Source organism: Mesocricetus auratus, unplaced genomic scaffold, assembly GCF_017639785.1.
Source record: "Mesocricetus auratus isolate SY011 unplaced genomic scaffold, BCM_Maur_2.0 Super-Scaffold_100009, whole genome shotgun sequence".
Taxonomy (NCBI): Eukaryota; Metazoa; Chordata; class Mammalia; order Rodentia; family Cricetidae; genus Mesocricetus; species Mesocricetus auratus.
This window is the reverse complement of record NW_024429193.1, coordinates 51685424-51710315: the sequence shown is the minus strand read 5'-3', so window position 1 is coordinate 51710315 and position 24892 is coordinate 51685424. Positions and strand designations below refer to the sequence as shown.

Sequence of the window (24892 nt, the reverse complement as noted above, 5' to 3'; positions counted from 1 at the left end):
TGAGTTTTCCTGGTCCCGCTGGTCTCCGAGGCAGCCGAGTCCAGTGCGCTATGAGCTGCCCGGCTCTAGGAAACACCAGTACTTTTCCAGCCCCGCAACGGGGCGAAGGGTGACCCTCAACCTCATATGGAACCAAAACCACTTCCCTCCAGCGCCACACTGAGTCCGTTTCCTGCAGAATAAGTGCCACCATCCGATCCTTCCCCGCCCTAGAGGACTAGGTAGCCCCTCAGTCTGAGGACGCGCTCCGTCGCCTTCCAGATCTCTGTCGGGTTCCCCGGGACTCAGCCGTCACAGGGACCAGCTTCAAGTCCGCCACTATCCCAGGATTCCCAACTCCGGGCTTCCTGCCCTTCTCCCCTCCCAGGTCCCGGCGCCTGCCGGAGCCGCAAGATGGCGGACGGGGAGTGTTTCGCGGAAGCCGCGCGGGCTGTGGGCTGTCCCCATGCACCTGTTCCCGGCCTGGGCCTGGGCCCGCCGCTGGGCTGGAAGGAGCGGCTGAAGGCCGGGCTGGCGAACTCTGGGTCCACGCTGTGGTTCCTGGCGGGGCTGGGGCTGCTTTACGCTCTGAGGGTCCCACTGAGGCTGTGTGACAACGTGACAGCGGGTGAGAGGCCCAAACCTCCTGGACGGTCGGGGACAAGCGCCAAAGCGCCGAGATTCTCGGGGAGTCGTGGAGGGCTTTGGAGAAGGAATTGGTGTTGCATGCTCCAGTGGGGGTATTTTTTTCTCTTGGGCCACAACAACCCGGCAGCTGATTGTCAAACCTGTGCTGCAGTTTGCCGGCCCCTCCCTAGAGCTCTGAAGGTTCGCGCTCTCTGTTCTGCCTACGTTACCGCAGGAAAAACTACCTGACAAGCCGCATGCTTCAGGTAGTAAGACAGAAGAGAGCATTCCCAGATAGGACACACAATTTTATATACATTCGTATCATTTGCAGGCCATCTTTAAAATCATGCCTTTGAGTCTCCAGCTGCCTAACTTAAAGAACCCGCACCCAGAAAATCAACACATCTGTAATACAAGAGAGAAAGTGCTTTAGTGGACCATGCTTTTATCGTAAGATAGTTCTGTTAAGAAACGTTTTTCGTGGTATTTTTATCCTTCTGACTTTATCATGAATAGTAAAATAGTACAGGAAAGCGAGAGGAAGAGAAGCACAGACAGCGGTGGGTTTGTTTAATATGTTCTTTCAGCATTTGTACAATGTTTGTTGTGTAGCCTGGGCTAACGATAAAGACTGTAAGCCAGTCTTGTGTATATTTTGCAAGTACTATTCCTTAGCAATAAGTGGGTGAAACGATGGGGTCCTGAGCCTTTCGTGGTGCTATTGCAGTATTTCTTTCTGCAGCCTCAGAAGACTGAAGTGTTTCTGTTAAGTGGTGACTCCATTAATGTTTCTATCCTGTGAGAAGGCAGTGGTCTCTCTTTTCTATCCCATGTGATAACATGAAAGACTGTGGGATAATGTTCTGAAATGCTTAGGTACCACATGCCTGTCTTATTTGTCTGTAACAGGTGGATGAAGTGCTTAATGGTTTGTGTGCGCATTAAAATGCTGTTCTCTGAGTTTGTTGTTTCTTTTTCTATAGCCAAGACTGACCTTGAACTCTTGACACCCCCCCCCCCAAGGGTTTCTCTGTGTAACAGTCCTGGCTGTCCTGGAACTCACTTTGTAGATCAGACTGGCCTCGAACTCATTGAGATCCACCTGCCTCTGCCTCCCAAGTGCTGGTGTTAAAGGTGTGCGCCACCACCACCTGGCCTCTTGATCTTTTGAATACCACTTTTTAAATGCTGGGATTAGAGGCATGTGTTATCTAGCCTGTCTTTTAAAAAATTTATTTTACACATTGTCTCTCAGAATATCCGCATGCCAGAGTCCTCCTGCCTCAGCCTCCAGAATGCTAGAATTACAGGCTTGAATTCCCAAACCTGCTACTTTGGTTTCATTTTCTACATTTTTAACTGCATGTTTCCTTTAGATGAGATTTGATTGCTATAGACATTTTATTTTTAACTCAAAATTGGGACTAAAGATATAGCTTACTTGGTAGAGTGCTTTCCTGGCATGCAGGAAGCCTTGGGTTCAATTCTCAGCACCATAAACCAGGAATGCTGGTGCATGCCTGTGATCCCAACACCTGGGGGTGGGTACAGGATTATCAGTCATTCAAGGTCACCCTCAGCTCCATCCTCAGTGAATTTGAGAGCAGCCTGGACTCTATTAGAATCACTTTTTCAAAGTATGTTTAACTTTTTACTATAGAACTAAAGTTCTAGTGAAATTATAGCTTGTGTTTTTAGACTTTTAGAAAAGCAGGTTAAATTATTTCATTTTAACTTTTGATTTTCTTTTTTGTTGTTCTGTTGTTTTTCAAGACAGGTTTCTTGTATAGCCCTGGCTGTCCTGGAACTCATTCTGTAGATCATGCTGGCCTTGAACTGACAGAGATGTGGGATTAAAGGAGTGTACCACCACCACCACTGCCCAGCTTTTTTTCTTTTTTCTTTCTTTTTGACCTTGGAGATTGATTCTAGGGCCTTGTACATGCTAAGCCTCATTATGATTCACTTCTTATTTAACTAAAAACAGTGTGAAATACTTTTATATATATGAGAAGATTCTTAAGATATGAGACAATGGAGATATAAAGTCACTTTTTAAAATATATACCATTTGTTTTTATAACTTTTTCAAATGAATTTTACTTTAGATAATAATATAGATAATTATTGACCTAGGATGGTCAGCTTAGACATTTTGAACTTTGCAATGGTGGAAAAGCTGTCTGCATTCAGGAGAAATTTTGAATTTTGATCTTTTCCAAACTAGCAAGATGGTCTCAATGATGCTGGGCAGTTGTAAGTCACTGGTTCCCACTCATCATTCATACAATGTGGAGAGTAAACAACCAGTGCTATCCAAGGCATTATGTTGCTAAGCTATGACATTTGGAAGGTTAGAGATATAACCTACATTTTTTACTTGCAGTATTTTCAATTTATAGTCTTGTTTGGACATAACCTCACCAAGTCAGGCACCTGTGTTGCTTGCCTCCCTCCTCTAAAGATATTTATATAACTACAGTGTACTTTAAATTGTGCCTTGTAAAATCTCTGCTGTTTTCTCTTTTAACAGTGACAGGGTTTTTAAGTTCGTTGACACCCAAGTTCTATGTGGCACTTACAGGGACATCTTCTTTGATATCTGGACTAATATTTGTAAGTAGTTTCCATTTTCTTCATTTCTATTTTGATACTTATTTAAAGATTGTTTATGTTTTTAAAAATTTGTATTTGCCAGATTTTCCAAAATGTGTTTGATATTTAGAAAAACAAGTTTGAGAAATACCACATTTCCCTCTTTTCTTTTATGAGTGTGGTAGTATTGATTATATATTAGGTTTCTTTTTGAGGCAGGGTTTCATTATGTAGCCTAAGCTGGCCTTGAACCCAAGGCGGTTCTCCTACCCTACCTCCTGAGTGCTGGTATTGCAGGGGTGAGTTTCCATGCCCAACTTCATTCATTATGTGTTAATTTGTATACAGGGATAGCAGATAGCTCAGCAGGTAAAGGTGCTTGCTGCCAAGCCTGACTGACGACCTGAGTTGTCATCTAATTTCCACCCATGTGTACTTGCATGCTTATATACATACAAACAAATATAATGATTTTTAAAAATATTTATTTATTATGTATACAGCATTCTGCCTGCATATTTGCCTGCAGGCCAGAAAAGGGTATCAGATCTCATTACAGATGGTTGCTGGGAATTGAACTCAGGACCTCTGGAAGAGCAGCCAGTGTTCTTAATCTCTGAGCCCCAAATATAATAATTTTTTAAAAAGACCAAAATACTATAATCAAGGGAAGGTTGGTTGAGATGGTTTAGAATTTTAATGATCAAAGTGTCTACATTATTATTTCAAAATGAATGAGGGACTGGGGAGATGGCTTAGTCAGTAAAATGCTTGCCATGTAAACATGAAGATCTGGGCTCAGATACCCAGCACTCACATAAAAAGTAGGGAGTGCTTGCATACCTGTTACCACAGCCCTAGGAGGTGGAGATAAGAGGATCTCCCTGGGGCTTGCTGGCCAGCTAAACTAGCCAAATGAGTGAGCTCCAGATTTAGTGAGAGACCTTATCTCAGAAAGTAAGGTAGGGAGTGACTGAAGAGACACCTGACCTCTACACACGTTTACATACACATGTACAAATATGTGAATATCCATCTTTCATACCAGAGTTAATGAAATGTGTTATTCTACAACTACTGTTACCAAATTTTTCAATTTTTCAAATGGTTTCATGAGAATCTGAGTGTCAGAATTTATTTACTATAGAAACAGGGTCTTTATAACCTAGTTAACTTTAACTCATTCTGTAGTTCAGGGTGGACTTGACCTACTGGTCCTCTTCCTTTTGCTGTGCAAGTGTACACCATCTTGTCCAGTTTATTCAATGCTGAAGCTGGAATTTAGGGCCTTCTGTGTACTAGGCAAGGACTTTACAACTGAACTACACTCTAGCTCCTGAATATGCAGGGTGTTTTTCTTGTTATTGTTTTTGAAACAGGGTTTCTGTGTATTGCTTTGGAGGCTGTCTTGGAACTTTCTCAGTAGACCAGCTGGCCTTGAACTCACAGAGATCCGCCTGCCTCTGCCTCCTGAGTGCTGGGATTAAAGGCATGTGCCACCAGTGCCCCGCAATATGCAGGTTTTATATGAAATCTAGTAACATTTTAATTTTGACAGCATTGGGCAGACTATAACTTAAAAAATGTTTATTTATTTTTATGTGCATGAATGTTTTGCCTGCCTGTATGATTCTATACCATGTATGTGCAATGCCTACAGAGGAGGCTGTCGGATTCTCTAGGACCAGAGCCACAGATGGTTGTGAGCCACCATGTGGATACTGGGAATTGAACGCAGGTCCTCTGGAAGGTCAGTCAGTGCTCTTAATGGCTGAGGCGTCTCTCCAGCCCTTGAGCAGACTGAGATTTGTCTGGAATTTAACCTTCACTTTTTCTAAGCTCCAGCTTCTTCTCTGTAGATGGGAGAATAATAGAACTCATTTCACAGGACTATAGGAACTAAATGTGATAATACATGTAAACATTTGTAATGTGGAATTTACTCAGGGAGCATTATTGGGTTTTGGCTATTATTCTGAGACGTTGCACAATAAGGGACACCATTTGACTTTAACTCATTTTTTGCTTTGATAAAATATTGCTTTTAATTTTTAAAATATTGTAAAATATGTTGTTTATTAACATCTCTAAGGTCTAGTATTTCTTATTGTATGCCTTGGAAAAATTCTACTATAGATAAAATTATTAAATATTTGTTATGCCATTTTTTTCTGTTCTTTTTTCTCATCTGTAGGTGGTGCTCTACAGCTTTAGTAGAAACCATAGTATTTCTTTGACCTTTTTTAAATCTTTGAGATAAGGTCTGAAAACAGAGAGAGTTTGTATTTATAAATAATAAGCCACAGAAATACAATGAAGTAAATATCCTGATTTTTAAATAGTTCAACCCAGGGAAGAACTTGTCTCAACCTATAATAATAGCTAACTATTAGATCAGTACTTTTTGGTTCAGAAAGCACTTTCTTAGGATTCTTGTTAAGTCTACTGTGTGAGGAAGCTGAGGCTCTGAGATGTTAGAGACTAATTGACTTGCCCAATATACACAATAAATAGTGGATTTGGTGTGCAACTTGGAAATTTGATCCTAGTTTAGACTAATTGCTTTAAAGTGGTTTTTAATTATGCTGCAGATAAAACCAAATGATAGCAACACATGAAGAGTTACATTGTAGATTTCTTTATTGAAACTTCCCAATGTGTAGCCTGTACTGGTCTGGATTTTATGGTCCTCCTGCCTCTGTCTTTTAAGAGTTGGGATTAAAAGCATGTGCTGTCACACCTGACTCACTCTTATTAGCCTTTAATGTCTTTTAACAAGTGTAGAGCGTTGCCTTAGCTTGTCTGAGCATCATGATAAATCCGTAAGAAAGATATTTTACTTTTATATGGCATATGCATTTAGGGAATCTTGGATTTGGGTTTTTTCTTCTGCTTGCTCCCTCACTCACCTAGGTGGAGATTCTGCATTTAAAGAGCTTAGTAGAATAGGAACATCTCTTTAATTTCTATTTATAAATTGCATCTTAAATGGAAGGTGTTTTGTTTTGCTATAGATATTTGAATGGTGGTACTTCCATAAACATGGCACATCATTTATTGAGCAAGTATCTATAAGCCATTTGCGACCACTGATGGGAGGAACAGAGAGTAGCATTTCAGAGCCGGGTTCTCCTGCCAGCAACAGAGAAAGTGAAACCATGAGACACCACCATTTATCAGGTGATTTCTTTTTGGTGTTTTCAGAGCTATGTAATTCAGATTGATTTCACTTACAGAGGATCAGTCTCAAAACAACAGTTTGTATGTTTATGCCAGCTTCACATATAATGATGTTAGGTGATAGGGGCTTTGGGAGGTGATCACATTATAAAGGTCGAACTCTCATGGATAGAATTTGTGTCATAAGGAAAGAGACCCCAGAGATCTAATTACTCCTGTCACTTTATGAGGAAATAACAAGAGAGTGCCATTCACAAACCAGAAAAATGAGTCTTTACCAAGCACTAAATCTTCTAGCACCTTGAGCATGGATTTCCCAGCTCCAAAACTACAGCAATAAATTTCTGTTGTTCTTATGATATACTCAATTTGTGGTATTTGTCATAGGAGTCCAAATAGAATAAAACAGAGAAAACCTTGCCTGACCTATAAATGTAGGTAACCCATGCTGTATAGAGAGCAGTTATCATCAGAGTTGTAGACTCCTATTGTAGCCTATCATCTCCAGACAGTTTGTTTGTTTATTTGTTTATTTATTTATTGAGGCAGAGTTTCACTATGTAGCCCTGACTGGCCTGGTACTTACCCTCCAGTCTAGGCTGGTCTCAAACTCACAGAGATCTGCCTCTGCCTCTAGGGTACTGAGATTAAAGAGATGCACCACAATGTCCAGCAGATGCAGTTTTAAATTTGTGGTCCAAGGTACTTGTTCTGATTTTAGCCATCATATCTACCTTCCATTCAGTAGGAAAAAGAAAAGCCCTGACGTCTCCTAACTCATCCTACACTATTCAGAAGTGCCTAGCATGTACAAGGCCCTGGTTCAGTTCCTAGCACCACCAAACCGAAAGTGTCAAACACTTGTAATTCTAGTATATGAAAGATTCAGGCAGAAGGATCAGGAACTGACAGTCATCCTTAGCTAACTTAGAAAGAACTCTGTGCTATGTACAAGAGGGTAAAGGGAAAATGACATCATGAAGGTGAAGTATTAATCTAATAGGATTGTTATGAGAGAGGGGAGATTATTCTCTCTCTTACTGCCACTCAAAGACAGCAAAAAGGCTACTATCTCTCTCAGCCTGTCGAGAGGCTCAAGGGTTTTGAGATGCCAAAACTACAGATATTTCAAGTGCTGTGATTATAGGTGTAAGCCATCATGTTATTTTATTTTGTAGTTTTTCTTCTAACTTTTACTCTGTGTGCTATCTAAACATGCTGTGCAGCTTGGTGTGTGTGTGTGTATGCATAGGTGTGCACATGTGTGAGCCCATATGTGCTTGCACAAGCAACAAATACCTTGTGCTTTTTAGGTTTTCTTCTATTGTTTTATGTGTACGAGTGTTTTACCTGCATGTGTTTGTGTATCATGTGTATGCCTGATGTCCAAGAAGATCATAAGAAGTCATTAAATCCCCTGGAAATGGAGTTAGGAATGATTGTCAGTCACCACATGGTTTTGGGAGCCAAACTGGAATTCTCTAAAAGAGCAAAAAAGTGTCAAGCCCCCCAAACATATTTTTTGAGACAGGGCATCGTGATGTACTGGAGCTCATCATTTTGCTACCCAGTCCCCAGAATCTGCCTATCTTCGCTTTCCTAGCATAGGATTACAGAAGTGTGCTGTTCATCTGGCTTTTATCAGGTCCTAGGGATCCACTCAGGTCCTCATGCTTGGGCAGCGAACACTTTACACTCTGAGTCATCTCTTTAGGCCTGGATGGTCTGGGTCTGGAAACCTATTCTTGGGGGGGGGGTTAATGTTAGTTCAAATGTCACTTCCTCTGTAAAGTCTTCTGTGATTGGCCACTTTTTTTTTGTCTTGGAATCAAACAATCTCTACTACAGTACATGTCAAATAGTTCAGGTGGTTGTTTACATGGCTAGTTTCCATGCTATGCAAGTCAGTTCCAGAAGCTATGATAGGATCTAGGAATATAAGAGTGGATGAAGTTTTAGTAGATCCCATTTTAGAGAGGAAACTGAAAAGCACTGGTAATCACATGGTTATACAGTAAGAGTTGTAACTGAATTATGAACAAAACGCCATTGAGACGAATGCATTAATAACTAGATTTGATTCTGTGCTTCTCAAGAGCAAGGGTGACTTGTACCTGTGGCTGGCACTCTATTTAAAGCACAGGATCAACAGTAAGTGTTGGTTAGTGAAGATTTACCTGCATTTGATTAAACTAACTTTTACTCTTGTTTTTTAGAATGCAAAGTCTGGAGAAACCCTTTAAACCTCTTTAGAGGAGCAGAATATAGGAGGTAAGACACTTTGCTTTTCAGTGTAAGTATGGTGTTAGTCTCAGAGTAAAAGTACTGTGGAATACTAATCTTTATAAACATACTACAGCCTCTTCTAATTGGAGATAATGATAATATTAAAGTGAATGATTAGCTCAAGGGTAGATATTTCCTTGGCTGTGTTTACTTTTTTTTAATATAAAAGGAAGTAACAGCTCTTAAAATTTATTCTTTGGCATAGGTGTATATGATATATTCTGGTCACACTCATCCCTCCATCTTCTCTTACCCTTTTCCCATGCCCAGCAATCTCCTCTTCCACCAAGTTTCAATTCTACTTCCATGTGTTTTTTGTTGTGGAGCTTGAGGAAGTCACCAGTGGCTGTCACTGAAGACGATGGCTTCTGCTCCTCCAGCAGCCCTTGATACCATTAGCCCCCCTGGACAGGAAAGGCCCATGAGCCTTTGTCCCATCTATGACTGAGTATTTATTCAGTCTTATGCAGGCAACTGTAGTTGAGTTTGTGATACAGCTTTTCATAGTCCTCCTCCCCATCGTTCAGATCTTACTTTATTTTTTTATTTTTTCTGCTCTCTCTTCTTTTGGCTTTTTTTTTCCCCTTGCTCTCTTTTTTTTTTTCTGTTTTTATTGTTGTTTTGAGACAGGGGGCTCAATATGCAGCCCTGGATGTCTTGGAACTCATATATAGACCAAGTTGGCCTTGAATTTACAGAGCTGCATCTCTGCCTCTGCCACATCAGAGTGCTGAGTGCTAGGATTAAAGGCCTGTATTTACCATACACATTTTTGCTTGTTTGTTTTGCTTCTTGTTGTTATTTTGAGACAGGGTCTCTCTACATATTCCTGACTGTCCTGTAACTCATTATGTAGACCCAGCTGGCCTCAAACTTACAAGAATATGCCTGTTTCCTCCTCCCTAGTGCTGGTATTAAAGTTGTACACTACCATGCCCAGCCTTTGTTGTTTTTTTAAAAACAAGGGTTGGGCATTGCTGGTGCACGCCTTTAATCCCAGCACTCGGGAGGCAGAGGCAGGCGGATCTCTGTGAATTCGAGACCAGCCTAGTCTATAAGAGAGAGTTCTAGGACAGGCTTCAAAACAATACAGAGAAACCCTGTCTCGAAAAACCAAAAAACACTAAAAAACAAGGTCTTTTGTAGCCTTGTTATGTAATATCCATTTCATGTAAATCTTTATGAGAAACTTCTTACTATTAGAAACATTTGTTTAGTATCTAGTTTTTAGAAAATTTTAATGAATAATTTATTGGTTTATTTTGTTTTTGAGACAGGTTCCATTCTGTAACTGAGGCTATCTTGAAATTTTCTATGTGGCTCAAGCTAGCCTCAAACTCATAGGCATGATCCACCATGCCAGGATGAACAATTTATTTATTTTTAATGTTTTATTATTGAACCATAGGGTAGTACTTTCTTACCATTTACTGATATAATAAGCTTTAAAAACACTCTGAGATATAGCTGTAGTCACTTATTTTTGGAACTTAAGTGTCTGTTGTAGCAATTGAAACATCTTGTGTTTGGTACAGATACACTTGGGTGACAGGTAAAGAGCCTCTTACTTACTATGACATGAACTTGTCTGCTCAGGATCACCAGACCTTTTTCACCTGTGAAACAGACTTTTTACGTCCTTCAGACACAGGTATGTATTGTATCTTTTACGATACAGACAGTGACTGTGAAAGTTGTTTCATGTTTTCTAAAGCTATTTATTATAATATACAGTTACTTGGCTTGGAGTTACTTACATTTTAGATAAGAAATTCAGATTACAGTGAATTATGATTATACACTAAGCTAATGTACTATTTTTATAAGAATTTTAAATGTTTTATGCTTTTTTATTACTTAAAACAATTTCAGAGTCAGATGGTGGTGGCGCATGCCTATAATCCCAGCACTTGGGAGTCAGAGGCAGGCAGATCTCTGGTTCAAGGCCAGCCTGATTTACAGAGCTAGTTCTAGGACAGCCAGGGCTTCATACAGAGAAACCCTATCTTGAATAAACAAGAAAAAAATGAATGAATAAATAAGCCAAAAAAATTCAGAACAAATATAGCAGAAAATAGTATACCTTACTTTGGTCTAGGAAACAATTATCTGACAATAGAGCAGGGACTAGGGAAATAGTCCAGTGATTAAAGTGCTCACCATGAAAGTCTGACAACAGGAGTTTGGATCTCTAGAACCTGTGTAAAGCCTTGTGCTGTATGGGGAGATGAAAGACAAAGATAGGAGAATCCACAGATATTCAAGAGCCAGCTAGAGCAACTAGATCCTATCACAAACAAACATGGAAGGTGAAGACCAACCCGAGATTATCCTCTGATCTCTGCACATGCACACACACGTACACAGAGGGGGGGGGAAGAGAATGAACATTGGGGAATGATTTGTACAAGAAACAGTGTGTATTTTGTTCTAGTCAAAAGTGAAGATTCACGTAAAGTGGTAGGTTATAGATATGTCCATGTTTTAGGCCTCCCTAAGCTGTTCCCTACAGAATAGAGTATTATAAGGGTTGGGGATACAGCTTAGTGGTAGGGGTCTTTCCTAGCATTTATGAAACGCTGGTTCTAAGAGTTAGCACCAGGAAGTGGCAGGAGTATATAACCTAAAGGCAGGGCCTGTTTTCTCAGTCTTCTACTTTGAATGCCTTTGCTCTGTGTGATGACTCAGCAGTCACATTCTTTAAGACGCCTTCTCTGGAAGCTCCTATAATATAGTATAGTTTGTATAGTCTTTGATACAATTATGAATGGATAGATTGATGACTTGGTGTTACACAGTAAGTAATTTCATTAATAATAATTAACACATGACAGCATGTGTGCTGATTTGATCTTCCCAATCATTCTATAAGAACTATTACCAGCCCCCACTTTTAAAAAGAAGCTGATATGGTGGTTTATGCCTATAATCCTAACACTCTGGAGACATAAGCAGGAGGATTGCTTGAAGTTCAAGACCAGCCTGGGCTATATGGTTCTAGGTCAGCCTGGGCTACATACAGTGTGAGACCGTCTCAAACCCAAACAAATAGGAACTGAAGCAAAGGACAGTCAAGTAACGTGCCACTCACAACTGGGAAATGATAAAGCTGGACTTCAAACACAGTTATGGGTCTTGACCACTACACTACCACTACTTCCACTGGCTGCACTGGGAAAAGAGAATGAGCAGTGAGGGTCTGAAAAAGCCAGTTTCTTAGCATTGAGGTGAGCTCATTGTGTCACACTGTTGCTGAATAAAATGTGGTGAGGGTTGGTGGCAGCAAGAAAATCAAGGGTCTTTGACAAAGTTTTTAAGTTGAATTAATTGCAAATGTGGGAAAAATTGCTTACTGTTTATGGTCACAGCAAAAGTATGTGTGTTAAGAGAAGCTGCAGTGGACCATCAGCATTGTGTAGGGAGCTGGGCATTTGTAGAAATCAAATGTCATCTTATTTCTCCCTCTCACAGACTGAATTAAAACATCCCCAAGCTTTTCAGACAGCTCTGATGGCTCTTTAGAGCATTTCTGTTTCAACAGTTCCCCCCAAAATTTGTGTTATATTAGAAAATATAGACACTAAAAATAAACCATTATTCCCTTTATTTGAATGTATACCATGAAAATCAGAAGGTTTTACATGTGTGTGCCTGCCAGGATAGATGCTTGCATACCAAGCACATAGTTTATCCCTGAGCTGCATCTAAGAATTTGATAACAGCCATTTTCCATCAAAAACTGTAGGAACAAATACTCTTTTAACAGTAGTAAGCCTTATAAAAGTCTTTTTTGTTTTTGTTTTTGAGAATGGGTCTTATTACATAGTCCAGATCGGCTCACATTTGAGAACCTCCTGCCTTAGCCTCTCACATGCTTGAAATTGCAAGTATACATCAATGTAAGTTACTTTCTTCTTGAGTGCTTATCTCTTCTGTGCCATTATGTAATTTTATAATCATGTTATGCTTGATAGTCATTTACTACTCTTGCAACTTCTGCAATAACCATTTTATATGAAGTTATGTTACATTTGGCCATAAGATTCTGAATGCTGTGATGTATTTCTTTCATGTTTTTGAGACAGGTCTCACTATGTAGCTCTGACTGTCCTGGAACTCAATATGTAGAACAGGCTGGCCTTGAACTCAGAGATCCTCCTGTCTCTGCCTCCCAAGTACTGGGATTAAAGGGATATGCTACCACATTTTACTATTATTATGTATTTTAATTATATTCTTGTCAAATCTTTAACAGCTATGTACTTAGCTATTTTTCTCTCCTCAAAATATGCCCTTTAAAGTCCTAAATTAGGTGTCTTTGTTGTCAATCCAATCAAATCATACTTACAGAAAAATCTGACTCTATTTTCTGTTTTTCAGTTCAGATAGATATATCAGCATCTCCGTCATAACCATTTTTCATTGTTTTGTGAGGTAGGGTCTCCTCTTTAGCCCAGGTTGTCCTTAGACTCATAATCCTTTTGCCTCAGCTGGGATTATAGTACTTTGATACCCGGCTCTGGATAAAGATTCTGAGGAGAAAGATGAAATTTTGAGCTTTGCCAGGTGCTTGTCCTTGTCAATGTACTTTTTTACATCCTGTAAGGACCTTCCCTTAGGAGTAATTAACTTTTTTAAATAATTGGGGAGGAGTGCTAATGGGACTAATTAAAATGGTTATCACTCCTAATTCAAAGCATCTAGGAGCCAAATATTCTATTTCTATTTATTTAGCATTCATTTTTCAATGATTCTCATGTAGCTCAGGATGATGACTTCAAATTCCCCATATACTGATGATGTCCTTGAATTTCTGATTTTTCTACCTTTACCTGAATGTTAGGATTATACCCAGTCCATGTGGTGCTAGGATTGAATCCAGGGCTTTGTGCATCCTAGGTAGGCATTCGACCAAGAAAGCTACACCCTCAGTGTGGAAGAAGGTTGTTCCTCACTGCAGAGTTCTATTGATCAAAGACAGAAGTAAAAGGCAGTAATCCTTATTTTCAGGTGCCTTGATTTAGGGTGACTGTCCTCAGTCAGACTTGATGGTTCATGCCTATAACCCTAATACTTTGAAGGCTAAGGCAGGAGAATTTTAACTTTACTTAAATAATAAACAAACAAACAAGGGCTGCCATCTCCTGAACTGACTGCTCCAAATCTAAACTGCTTCGTACTATTGATGCCTAGAGGTTTTGAACAGTTCATGTACACTGAAATCTAGGAAGATTTGGAGAGGCTAAGAGGTGACCCTTTTGTAAGCTAGAAAGGAGTATACCTCTCAGGAGAGGGGTTAGTATTATGGTTAGGTAGGAAAGGAGGACTAGTCAGAGGAGCATCCTTCAGGTAAATCAGTTATAGGAAGAGTCCTGTGAATTTTAATAAACCAAGGCTCTTGACATCAATTTTCTTAAGACCATGTGCATCATTTTGGTCTTTGCAGTTTCATGTACTTCTAGAGGTGTGTATAATCTAGTTAAATACTGAACTCACAGGTAGACTTTGTTGAGTAAGAATTCAGAATGAACTATCAGTTCCTTTTATCCTTTCAGACACTCATAAAGCAATGATTTATATCAGTATAGCTTTTTATAGTAAAAGAGGCAAACATGCACAAGTGAGATGTAGTAAATTTCCCTTGATGTATTGTCAGTAGTCATTATATTAGTAGGTTTTGCTCTCGTCTAATTGATTTGTTGCTTTACATCTGAGAGTAAGCATTCCCTCAAGAGCTGGGTACCAATGTTCTTTAAATGATGTTTTCATTTTGAACATTTAGAAGCCAGGATATTAGCTGAGCTGCTTATACCTGTTGTTCAAACTGTGAAAGAAGTTGAGACAGGAGGATGGCAGAGTACTGAGAAACCCTGTCCCAGAAAGCAAAACAAAACATGAAACAGCCAAAACCCTCAAGAGATTTCTCATTATGTCCAGCTTTATGCTTTGATGGAAGTTGGAAAATGTGGGAGTGGACCTACGTGTCCACTGGCTATAGTCAGCTAGGGCTGAGCAGCTGTTCTGTTGGTCACACATAGTGTGTATGCTCTTTCTTAGCACTTTGTTACTTCTGGGGCTTTGTAGACATTTACATCTGTAGTCCTTGACCCACAGATAGGCGCACTTCTCTTTTGTCCTTAACAGAATATTAGAAATATTCATTGAGCCGGCGGTGGTGGCGCACGCCTTTAGTCCCAGCACTGGAGAGGCAGAGGCAGGCGAATCTCTGTGAGTGAGACCAGCCTGATCTATAAGAGCTAGTTCCAGGACAGCCTCCAAAACCACAGAGAAACTCTGCCTCAAAAAACCAAGCCAAAAAAAAAAAAAAAAAGAAAAGAAAAGAAAGAAATATTAATTGAAAATTAGATAAGTCTGAGTGAATTGGTTTTTTGTGTTTTAATTATTTTAAGCATATCATTAGCTCTTAGTAGTGTTAATTTTTTTTTTCTTTTTGAGACAGGGTTTCTCTGTGACAGCTCTGGCTGTCCTAGAACCCACTCTGTAGATCAATCTGACCTTGAATTTACGTAGATACACCTGCCTCTGCCTCCTGAGTGCTGGGATTAAAGGTGTGCAACACAACTGCCTGCCTTGAATCCATTTTTTTTAAAAAGATTTATTTATTTATTATGTATGCAGTGTTCTGTCTGTATGTTTGCCTGCAGGCCAGATCTCATTATGGATGGTTGTGAGCCACTGTGTGGTTGCTGGGAATTGAACTCAGGACCTCTGGAAGAGCAGCCAGTGTTCTTAACCTCTGAGCCATCTCTCCAGCCCCTTGAATCCACTTTTTAAGCTTGTATTACTCTCTTTCACTTTACATTTAGAAATACCTCAGTTGTGAAGAGAAATCTTGAAAGGCAGGGATGATAGAGGATTTGAAAACACAAGAATAAGAAAAAAAATCCTTAAAGATGCATTACATAGACTCATTAGAAATAAAAAAGGCAGTGGTGGAGCACACCTTTAATCCCAGCACTCGGGGGGCAGAGGCAGGAGGATCTCTGTGAGTTCGTGGCCAGCTTTGTTTTCAGAGCTAGTTCCAGGACAGCCGAGGATGCACAGAGGAACCCTGTCTCAACAAACAAAAACAAACAAAAAAGAAACAGTAGAAATAAAAAATTACAAATGATATTGTCTTCATATATTAAATTAACCAAGATAATACAGACTGAGTAGCCCTTGTCTGAAATTCTAGGGACCAGAGTGTCTTTTAGATTTTCTTTAATATTTGAGATATTTGTATATCAATGATGATGTATCTTGAGAATGGGACTCAATTCTAAACTCAGAACTCTTATTTCATATATATCTTATACACATAGGTGAGAAGTAATTTCTTTTGTATTGTTTTGTTGCTGGTTTTTAGAGATATAGGAGCTTATTTAGCCCAGTCTATCCTTTAACTTCTTATGTAGTCAACACTGGCCTTCTCCTGCCTCTACTGCCTAAGTTCTGGGATTACAGGTATAGGTCACCCCCTTCCCCCATTATTGTGCCTGTGTTTTGACTGTAACCTATTCCATGAAGGCAGATATTGACTCTTCCACTTTTGGTTTCATGTTTTGTATTTTGGAGTTTTGTATGGAGATAGTCAACCTGGCTTGAAGGTTAAAAAATTGGGGAAATGGTCACTTTCCTATGCTGGTTTAAAGTACAAACTAATACTTTTATTGAGTGGAATTTGAGACTATATATTCAAAATCCTTTAAAGGCTGTACCTATTCTATTTATTTCTTTATCTATCTATGTATTTATTTATTTATTTGTTGTTGTTGTTGTTTTTAGTTTCTTTTTGTGAGACAGGGTTTCTCTGTAGCTTTTCAGGCTGTCCTGGAACTCATTCAGTAGAACAGGCTGATCTCAAACTCACATAGATCCACCTGTCTCTGCCTTCTGAAAGCTGGAATTAAAGGCATGTGCCACCACCGCCCAGTTGGTTTACCTGTTTTAAAGAAATATTTGGTCAGCTACACAAAGACAGAAGCTGAAAGATAATTTTTTGTTTTGTGTTTTTGCTGATGTTTTGTACTGCAGTACTGAGGACTAAACCTACGAATTCACACATTCTAGACAATTATTTTTTTACCATCAGACTTTATTCCCAGCCATTTTTGCTTGTTTGTCTAAGTCAGGGACTTGCTCTGAAGCCCTGGCTAACCTGGTACTTGCTATATAATCCAGGCTGGTCTCAAATTCATAGTGATCCTCCTGCCTCAGCCTCCTGAATGCTAGAGAAGAGGTTTTCACTACCCTACTGGCTGAGTGATTGTTATCACAGTGGTTTTTCTGTTGCTATTTTTTGTTTTTGAGACAGAGTTTCATGTAGCCAAGATTGGCCTCAAACTCTCTGCATAGCTAAAAATGACCTTGAACTCCAGATCTTTCTGCTTCTACTTTCCAAGATCTTGGGTTATGTATAGTCTACAATGTTTTTATAATAGTAAAGGGAATTAATGAGATAAATTATGATTATATACTAGAATATTGTATAATTATCTCAAATGCCATTAAAATTTGGCCTGTAAATGTCATACAGTTAATAGAAGAGAGTCCCATCATCCAAGGTTTACAAGTCTAATATCCTAGTCTGTTGCTATGTCCTTTTTCAGGGTTGTGGCAGATCGATGTTCTTTACCTGGTCAGAATCAGACAGTGCTGGCTTGCATCAATTTGTCAAGTTCAGGAAGCATTAGCTGTCAGCTAGCTGGTGACATGTTTGATATGAAAAATGTATTTTTGTTACACATGTGGAATATATTGTCTCATTTTCTGAGCCAAGACTAATATTTTGTTTCCAAAAGAAAACTCAAACATTTTCTACGTTATTCTTTCTGGACAGTTGTAGGTTTTGTTCCAAAGTCAACATTCATAAGTTCTCCATTTTTCTTATCAAATGTAAAGTAAGCCAGGTAGTTCCCAGAATTGACTTGTATGTGTGTTTGTTTAGCTTTTAGGAGACATCACATAGTGTGGTATCTTCATTTTGGTTCCGTAAATGGTAGCAAAACCCATTCCATTATTCCAGAGAAATCCTAACTTAGGTTAGTGTTGAATCTTGATAAAGCTGTTTTCCAGAGTTGCATTGTATTCTAAATTAACCCAGTCTTCCTTCCCAGTTTTCACAGAAAATTCACATCTACACATTTTTCCTATGCTGAATCATTGGTTAAACAAAGACTTTTTAACCTTTTGTATATATTTAGTGGTTCGATAGACCCTTTACAGAATGATGAAAATAGAACTCTCATAACTCTCATGTCTATTATAAACTAGTCTCATTCAAGCTCAGTTTTGACGTGCACTTAGATACATAAATGTGTAATAATGATATGATTAATTAAGCTAAGTACTTTATATGTTATGAAAATAGATCATATAATACTTTTATTATATGAAAAGTTTCCAGATTTAATATAAATTTCTCATGTAATTGTGAGCTAGTAACTCAGTTTCATATGTTTAGAAACATGATATTTAAAGCTTTGTTTACTCTTTTAGCTCATTCATCATACGTTTTACATAAGATTATTTATGTTTACCATCTCATCCACTCTTTGAAATATTTTTCCCACAGTTATGCAGAAGGCATGGAGGGAAAGAAATCCTCCAGCTCGAATCAAAGCAGCCTATCAAGCTTTAGAGTTAAACAATGAGTAAGTTGGAAAAATACATTTGTTTTAAAGGAAAACACAGGCAAATAATTTTGTATTTCCTTTTATCTGCTCACAAGATTAGGAACACTGGCAGTCTCCATTCCTATCTTGCATACTAGAGATAAGATTTACAGTGTTCACTGACATCTGTATTTTTTTTTGCTTTTGAAAGTATAAATTATCATATGGTTTTACATAAAAGTATTTTAGAAGTTCTTCTTAAAATAGAGAGTACTAATGAGGAATGCTAATAATACTTAGTAGTTAAATGGGTAATTAAATATTTATGCCACTGTTTTATTTTGCTTTTCATTTAAATCATTCATTTAAAACACTCATCAGTCCTGGGAACTTATACTCAGCAATGGGCTTTGAGACATAATAAGTGGATTCAAAATTATCAAAAAAGCTCTGTCAATTTTTTTCTTGTTAACAGCATTGACTTTCATAGCTTTTTATATTATCTTTATATCTTTAAATGTTTTACAAAAATGTAAAACACCTAGTTAATGTTTAAATGGCATAGATCAATGACTTTTAATCTAATATGTCCTAAATAAATGTCAAGTGCTCAAAGAATGCCTCCAGGCCAATGTGAATTTAGAGTTTCCTTGAAGCATTCTTGTCAGTAAGAAGACTCTCCTGAGGGAACAAAATAATGACAATGCTCTCCACCTAGTTACTGGCTAACAAGAGTTTCTGACTGACCTATTGACACTGTAAAATGATCAGAGCTTTAGAGAGTCAAGTGCAAAGTTCCTAAATATAAAGGGAGCTGATCCTCTATTCTCTAGCTCAGTGAAAGACAGAATCACAGCCAGATAGAGGTGTTTAGTGCCAGGGAGCAGATACACTGTATGGTGCCAGGGAGCAGATATAGTGTATAGTGTGTGTGTGTGTGTGTGTGTGTGTGTGTGTGTGTGTGTGTGTGTGTAGGGGAGTATATATAGTGTATAGTGCCAGGGAGCAGATATAGTGTATGGTGCCACAGAGCTATGGTTGTTGGTTTTTTTTTTTACTGGTGTGATGGTTCTTTGAAGCTCCGGCTCAAAGGGCTTGCCTTTATTTCATTTACCTTGAAATTCTCTGAATTGACCACACGAAGGTGAAAATCTTTAGAGAAAAATGTGTTATTAGCCAACTCTGTCTGATGCAAAGGATAAAACAAACAAAGAACAAGAAAATAGACCAAACAGAAAATTTGCTGGGCGTTGGTGGCACACACACTCGGGAGGCAGAGGCAGGCGGATCTCTGTGAGTTTGAGGCCAGCCTGGTCTATAGAATGAGTTCCAGGACAGCCTCCAAAACAATACAGAGAAACCCTGTCTCAAACAAACAAACAAACAAACAAAAAACCCCAAAATTTGTGAGGAAAGTTTGGGGAGTGAGACACTGGAGAATAGTGCCTTGAAAAGCTTCCACAAATTCCTGGGAGCCTCAAAGATCCAATTTTTGATAGAGCTGGGCACATGCTTAGAAATACTTGGTTTTCAGGTCCTCTTAAACCTATACATTATCTTAATTCATGAAAAAAAATGACAAAAATCCAACATCATTTTATGATAAAATTTCTAAAAAATGTGAGATATGTAAGGAGTAAGGAATGTTCTATCTGGATAACATTTAGGTTGGGCACAGTAGGAAATGAAAGCTATGATAGTTGTAAAATACCCAAGTGAATGTTGAAAGTGCACTCTAGTGCACAGACACACACACACACACACACACACACACACACAGCCTACCTATTGAGATATGGAGTCTTGGTTTTTGTACTTTGCTCATACATATTTAAGAAAGCTTTATCTGATCATTAATTGACCACAATGTTAACCAAGCACAGACCTTATTGGTCACACATGACAAAGAACATAGAATTCATAAAATTATCAGGAAAGCCAGTAAATAAACAACTATAACAGGCAGCAACAACAGAAGGAGTTCAGAAAATCCTATTGTATAGTTGCCAGAATATTATAGTTAAAAATTACAGTTTTCGACAAAAAATTATGAAACATGAAAAGAATGTGGGTGTGGTGGCATATACTTCTCAGTAGTCAGGAAGCAGTAACTGAGCTCTGGGTTAGCCTGTGCTACAGCCAGACCCTGTTCCCAAACAAAATAGCAAAAATCAGCATTCAAAGAAATAACAGAACAAAAATGGCAAAGGTATTCATAGAAATGTCTCCAAAGAAGTCTGTACTTTTGGCTTGATAGATTTTTAATAATATATTTTAAATTTGTTTATAAAGGTACAAACTACAAGAAAAGTCCATGGTGATGTTTCAATATTAGAAAATTATCAGTATATTTCTGAAATCCCAACAAGGGCAGCTGGGCACATGAGGGACTAAAAGGAAATCCTAGGATTGAAAAGTGCAACTGAAGTAAAAATGTACTTCTGTAGGAGGTCTGTGACAGATCTGAGCAGACAGAAGAGTCAGCAAAATTGTGTTGGACCACGTGAGCTTACGTAGTCTCAGATGAAGCAATGAAGAGAAATGGAGGATCTGAGACCTGTGGAACAATCAGTCATGCCACCCTATGTATAATTGGAGTCCCTGAAATATGGGAGGGAGAAAAAACAGTGCAGAAATAATATTTGAAGAGATAATAGCCAAACCAAGATATAGCATACCAAATCTAGCAGCATTTGGAAAGTATTGTATGTGAGGACCAAGTGGGGTTTGTTACAATTAAAGAATTTCAACACATGAAGGGAAGAATATGCAAGATTGTTTCAGGTAATACAGAAGAAACAATCATGACAAAAATGTGTAAAACTAATTAATGTAACACACCACATTAATAGAACAAAGTGCAAAATCCACAAGTTATGTCAGTTCATTAAAAAAGCATTTGACAAAATCCAACATCATTTTATGATAAATACTAAAAAATATTATAGATGTAAGGAATCCTGCTCAAATTAATGAAGGGCCTCTGAAAAGCCTGCACCTAAGGACACTTCTGTTTAAAATGAGTAAGGCAAGGATGCCTGCCCTCACTTCTTCTGTTTACATGTTATTAGAAATCCTAATAAGGGCAGTTGGACAAGAAAAGGAAAAAAATTCGTCTGGATTTAAAAGGAAGAAGTAAGCTGTCTTTATTCACAGGTGATCATATGTCTAGAAAACCTTAAGAAGTTCACACAAACAGAAACCCCTCAGTGCTTATAATTTAGGTTAAATATGTATGAGTAAAAATGTATCAGTCCCGTTTACAATGGCATCAAGCATATTAAAGTGCTTAGGAGTAAGTTTAGCCAAGAAAGTGTAAGACTTGCACACTTGAAGGCAGCTGGGGAGATGCAGGTCTGTCTGCTGACCTGAACTTGACCCCAGAATCTAGGAGGAGAGAGCTGACTCCTAACAGTCATCTTCTGACTTCATGTGAATGTGATGGCAAATGTGTGCCTATATTTATATGCTCAAAGTAATTAAAAACAACTTAAAGATCCACAAACCATTGTTCAGGTAGCAATAAATGAATGAATGAATGAATGAATGAATGCTAAACAAATGGAAAGGACTCTCCTGTTCATGTATAATACAAGTTAGATATCATTGCCTAAAATGTCAGTGCTCCCCTGTATCAATCTACAGATTTAATATACCCCTATTAAAATTACAACTACTGGGCCTGGAGAGAATGTGTAGTGATTAAGAGCACTGGCTGCCTTTCCAGAGAGACCTGATTTGATCTCCAATACCTACATGGCAGGCAGCTCACAATCATCTGAAGCCACTTCCACTTCTGGGGGATCCAACACCCTCTTCTGGTATCCGTGGGTATTGCATGCATTGAACACTCAAAAATTAAAATAAAAATAATTAAAATCACAGTTTCTATTTTTGAAGAAATTGACAAGCTGGTCTTAACATTGGTGTATAATTGCCAGAGATTCTGAATAGTTAAAAACAATCCTAGGACCACATTGGAAGACTCACATTTTCCAATTTTAAAACTTCCTACAAAACTAGATGGTTAAACCATAAGATTAGACACTTAGACTGATGGCTTGTTAAAAAGTAAACCTATATGTTTATGGGCTTTCAGTTGATTTTTGATGGAGGTGCCAAGGATATTCATTGGAGAAAAAGATGTTTTTAAAGCTGGGCTGTGATGGAGCATGCCCTTAATCCCAGCATTCAGGAGGCAAAGGCAGGTAGATTTCTATGAGTTTGAGGCCAGCGTGGTCCACAAAGTGAGTTCGAAGACTGCCAGGGCTATCCAGAGATACCCTGTCTTGAACCCCCCCACACCCCAAAGAAGAAGAACAAGAAGTTTTTAACATGATGTTGAAACAATTGGAGATAGGGCCCATATGTCACATATGCATATTAATTAATTTAAAAATAAGCAACTAAACTATAAATTTTTATAAGAGAACTAAACTATAAACTCTTATAAGAGAACATGGAATGGGCTAGGGATGTAGGCCAGTGGTAGAATGTTTGCCTAGTATGCTTAAAAGCCCTGCAACTTTGCCCTGTAAGAGAGGGAGTGGGGAGGAGAGCAGAGGAGAGCAGAGGAGGGACAGTCTTATGTCCCCAGGTTTCCAAGTGGTTTAACAAACACAACAACAAAGGCATAAGCAATGGAAGAAAAAGTAAGTAAACCGTGCCTTATTAAAACGAAACCCCTGTACCAAAGGACACTGTTAAAGAGGTGATATGTAACAGTCAGTGGGGAGGCAGGAGAGACAATGGAATGGTTATGGTGCTTTTGGGGTGATGATGCTTGTGTACCTGTTATAGTTGCACTACCTTGAGAATATAGTAAAAGTTTCTGAATTCTGCAGTTGAAAACGTTTTACACTGGTGGGCTGCAAGATGACTCAGCTGGTAAAGGTGCCTGCACCAAGCTGATGACTTCATTTTGATCCCCAGGACCTACATGATGCAAGGAGAGAACCAAATTCCATGAGTTGCCCTCTGACCTCTACATGTGTACTGTGATGTACACATAGGCACACATAATCAAATAAAAAATAAATATATGAAAAAATTAAAGTTTTATACTGGTATGTGAATTTAACACCAGTTTAAGACAAAAGAAAGTCATTAAGTATGCATAATTTCTTATAATAACACCTAATGCAAGAATATAAGGCAAAGTTACCAAGAAGCACAAACTATAAATTATAATGTGATTTGGTGGTGGTGATGGTGGTGGTGGTCTGGGAGTAGAACTCAGGGCCTTGCACGTGACAGGCAAGTGCTCTGTCCTTGAGCTGCATTTCCAGCCCCCTCTTTTTTACTTTTTGAGACAAAGTCTTACTAATTTGCCCAGGCAGTCCTTGAACTTGTGACCCTCCCACCTCAGCCTTCTGAGAAACTGGGATTACAGACCTGTGCTACCCGACTTGGCTTATAGTTTAAAGTTATGTTAGGAGCAGAGGATGTATCTTAATGGTAGACATTGCCTACCATGTGAGTTCCTGAGTTTTATCCCCAGCACCACAAAACTAATAATAAAATGAAATTATGTTTATATTTAGATTCTATTTCATCAATTCATCAAGGTCTTTATACAAGTGGTGTTTTGTTTTGTTTTGCAGTGCTGGGATCGAACCCAGGGCCTCAAGCATGCTAGGCAAGTGCTCTACCACTGCTATATCCCCAGCCCTACAAAATATTCCTATCCTGATTATTTAAAAGCGTTGGAAACAAAACATTAAATACAAATATTTGATGATGGGCATTGTGAAATACATCTGTAATTACTAGCACTTGAGAAGCCGAGTCAGGAGAATGGAAGGTCAAGGCTAGCCTGGGCTGTGTTGCAAGATTCTGTTGCAAACAACAAAAAATTTGAATTTGTTTTTGGAATGGCAAGCAGGATACCTAGCAATTAAACCAGCAATATATCTAACGCTTATCAAAGTTCAATGTAATACATTGGAGAAATGTGTTGATTTGTAACATTTTATATATGAATTTACAGTGCTATTTAAAATTTACATCTGAAAGGCCCTTCTTGACCCTTATTGAGGGTAGCTACCTTTTTCTTTCATTATTCAGTAGTAGACATGGTTTTGTCATGAAGTCCAGAGTACATAGGTAATCCTGTGTAGTCAAAACTGTACCCAAACTCGAGGTCCTCCTGTATCAGGGTTCTAAGTATTGGGATCATAGATGTGGATGATAGCTACTCACCATCCCTGTATTTCATTCCTGCCCTTGTGGTTTGTTTTTTGTTGTTGTTGTTTGTTTTTGCTTTTTGCCAATATTTTCTAATTGGAACATGTATGTGAACCATATATGTAATGCTTTAGTTTTCTAGTACCCACATTGAAAAAGTTAAAGGAAGTTAGTTTGAATCTCAATATCTATATTCAAAATATAAAATGGTTTCATATATGGTCAATATTTTAAAAGCCTATCAATGAGGTATTTTATTTTTTCAGTCTTTAATATCTGAAATGCACCAAAATGCGATGTCACTTCAGAGTAATCATATTTCAAGTGATCAGTGATCAGTGACTACTTGTGGCTACTGACTTGAATGTTGGACTGTACAGGCTTGCACAAGCAGAACTTAGACATCATCTAAATGTACT

The 24892-nt window shown here is 38.6% G+C and overlaps 1 protein-coding gene across 1 annotated transcript in view; it reads left to right on the top strand.

The window, feature by feature from the left end:
• The first annotated feature begins 250 nt into the window (after nucleotides 1–250).
• St7l (suppression of tumorigenicity 7 like) overlaps nucleotides 251–24892 on the top strand; it is a 60327-nt gene continuing 35685 nt past the window's right edge. The window contains 6 exon segments of the mRNA XM_005076566.4: nucleotides 251–607; nucleotides 3143–3225; nucleotides 6219–6384; nucleotides 8601–8655; nucleotides 10206–10321; nucleotides 18248–18326. Of these exon segments, the coding sequence (XP_005076623.1) occupies nucleotides 394–607; nucleotides 3143–3225; nucleotides 6219–6384; nucleotides 8601–8655; nucleotides 10206–10321; nucleotides 18248–18326 (713 nt within the window). The 5' untranslated portion in view covers nucleotides 251–393.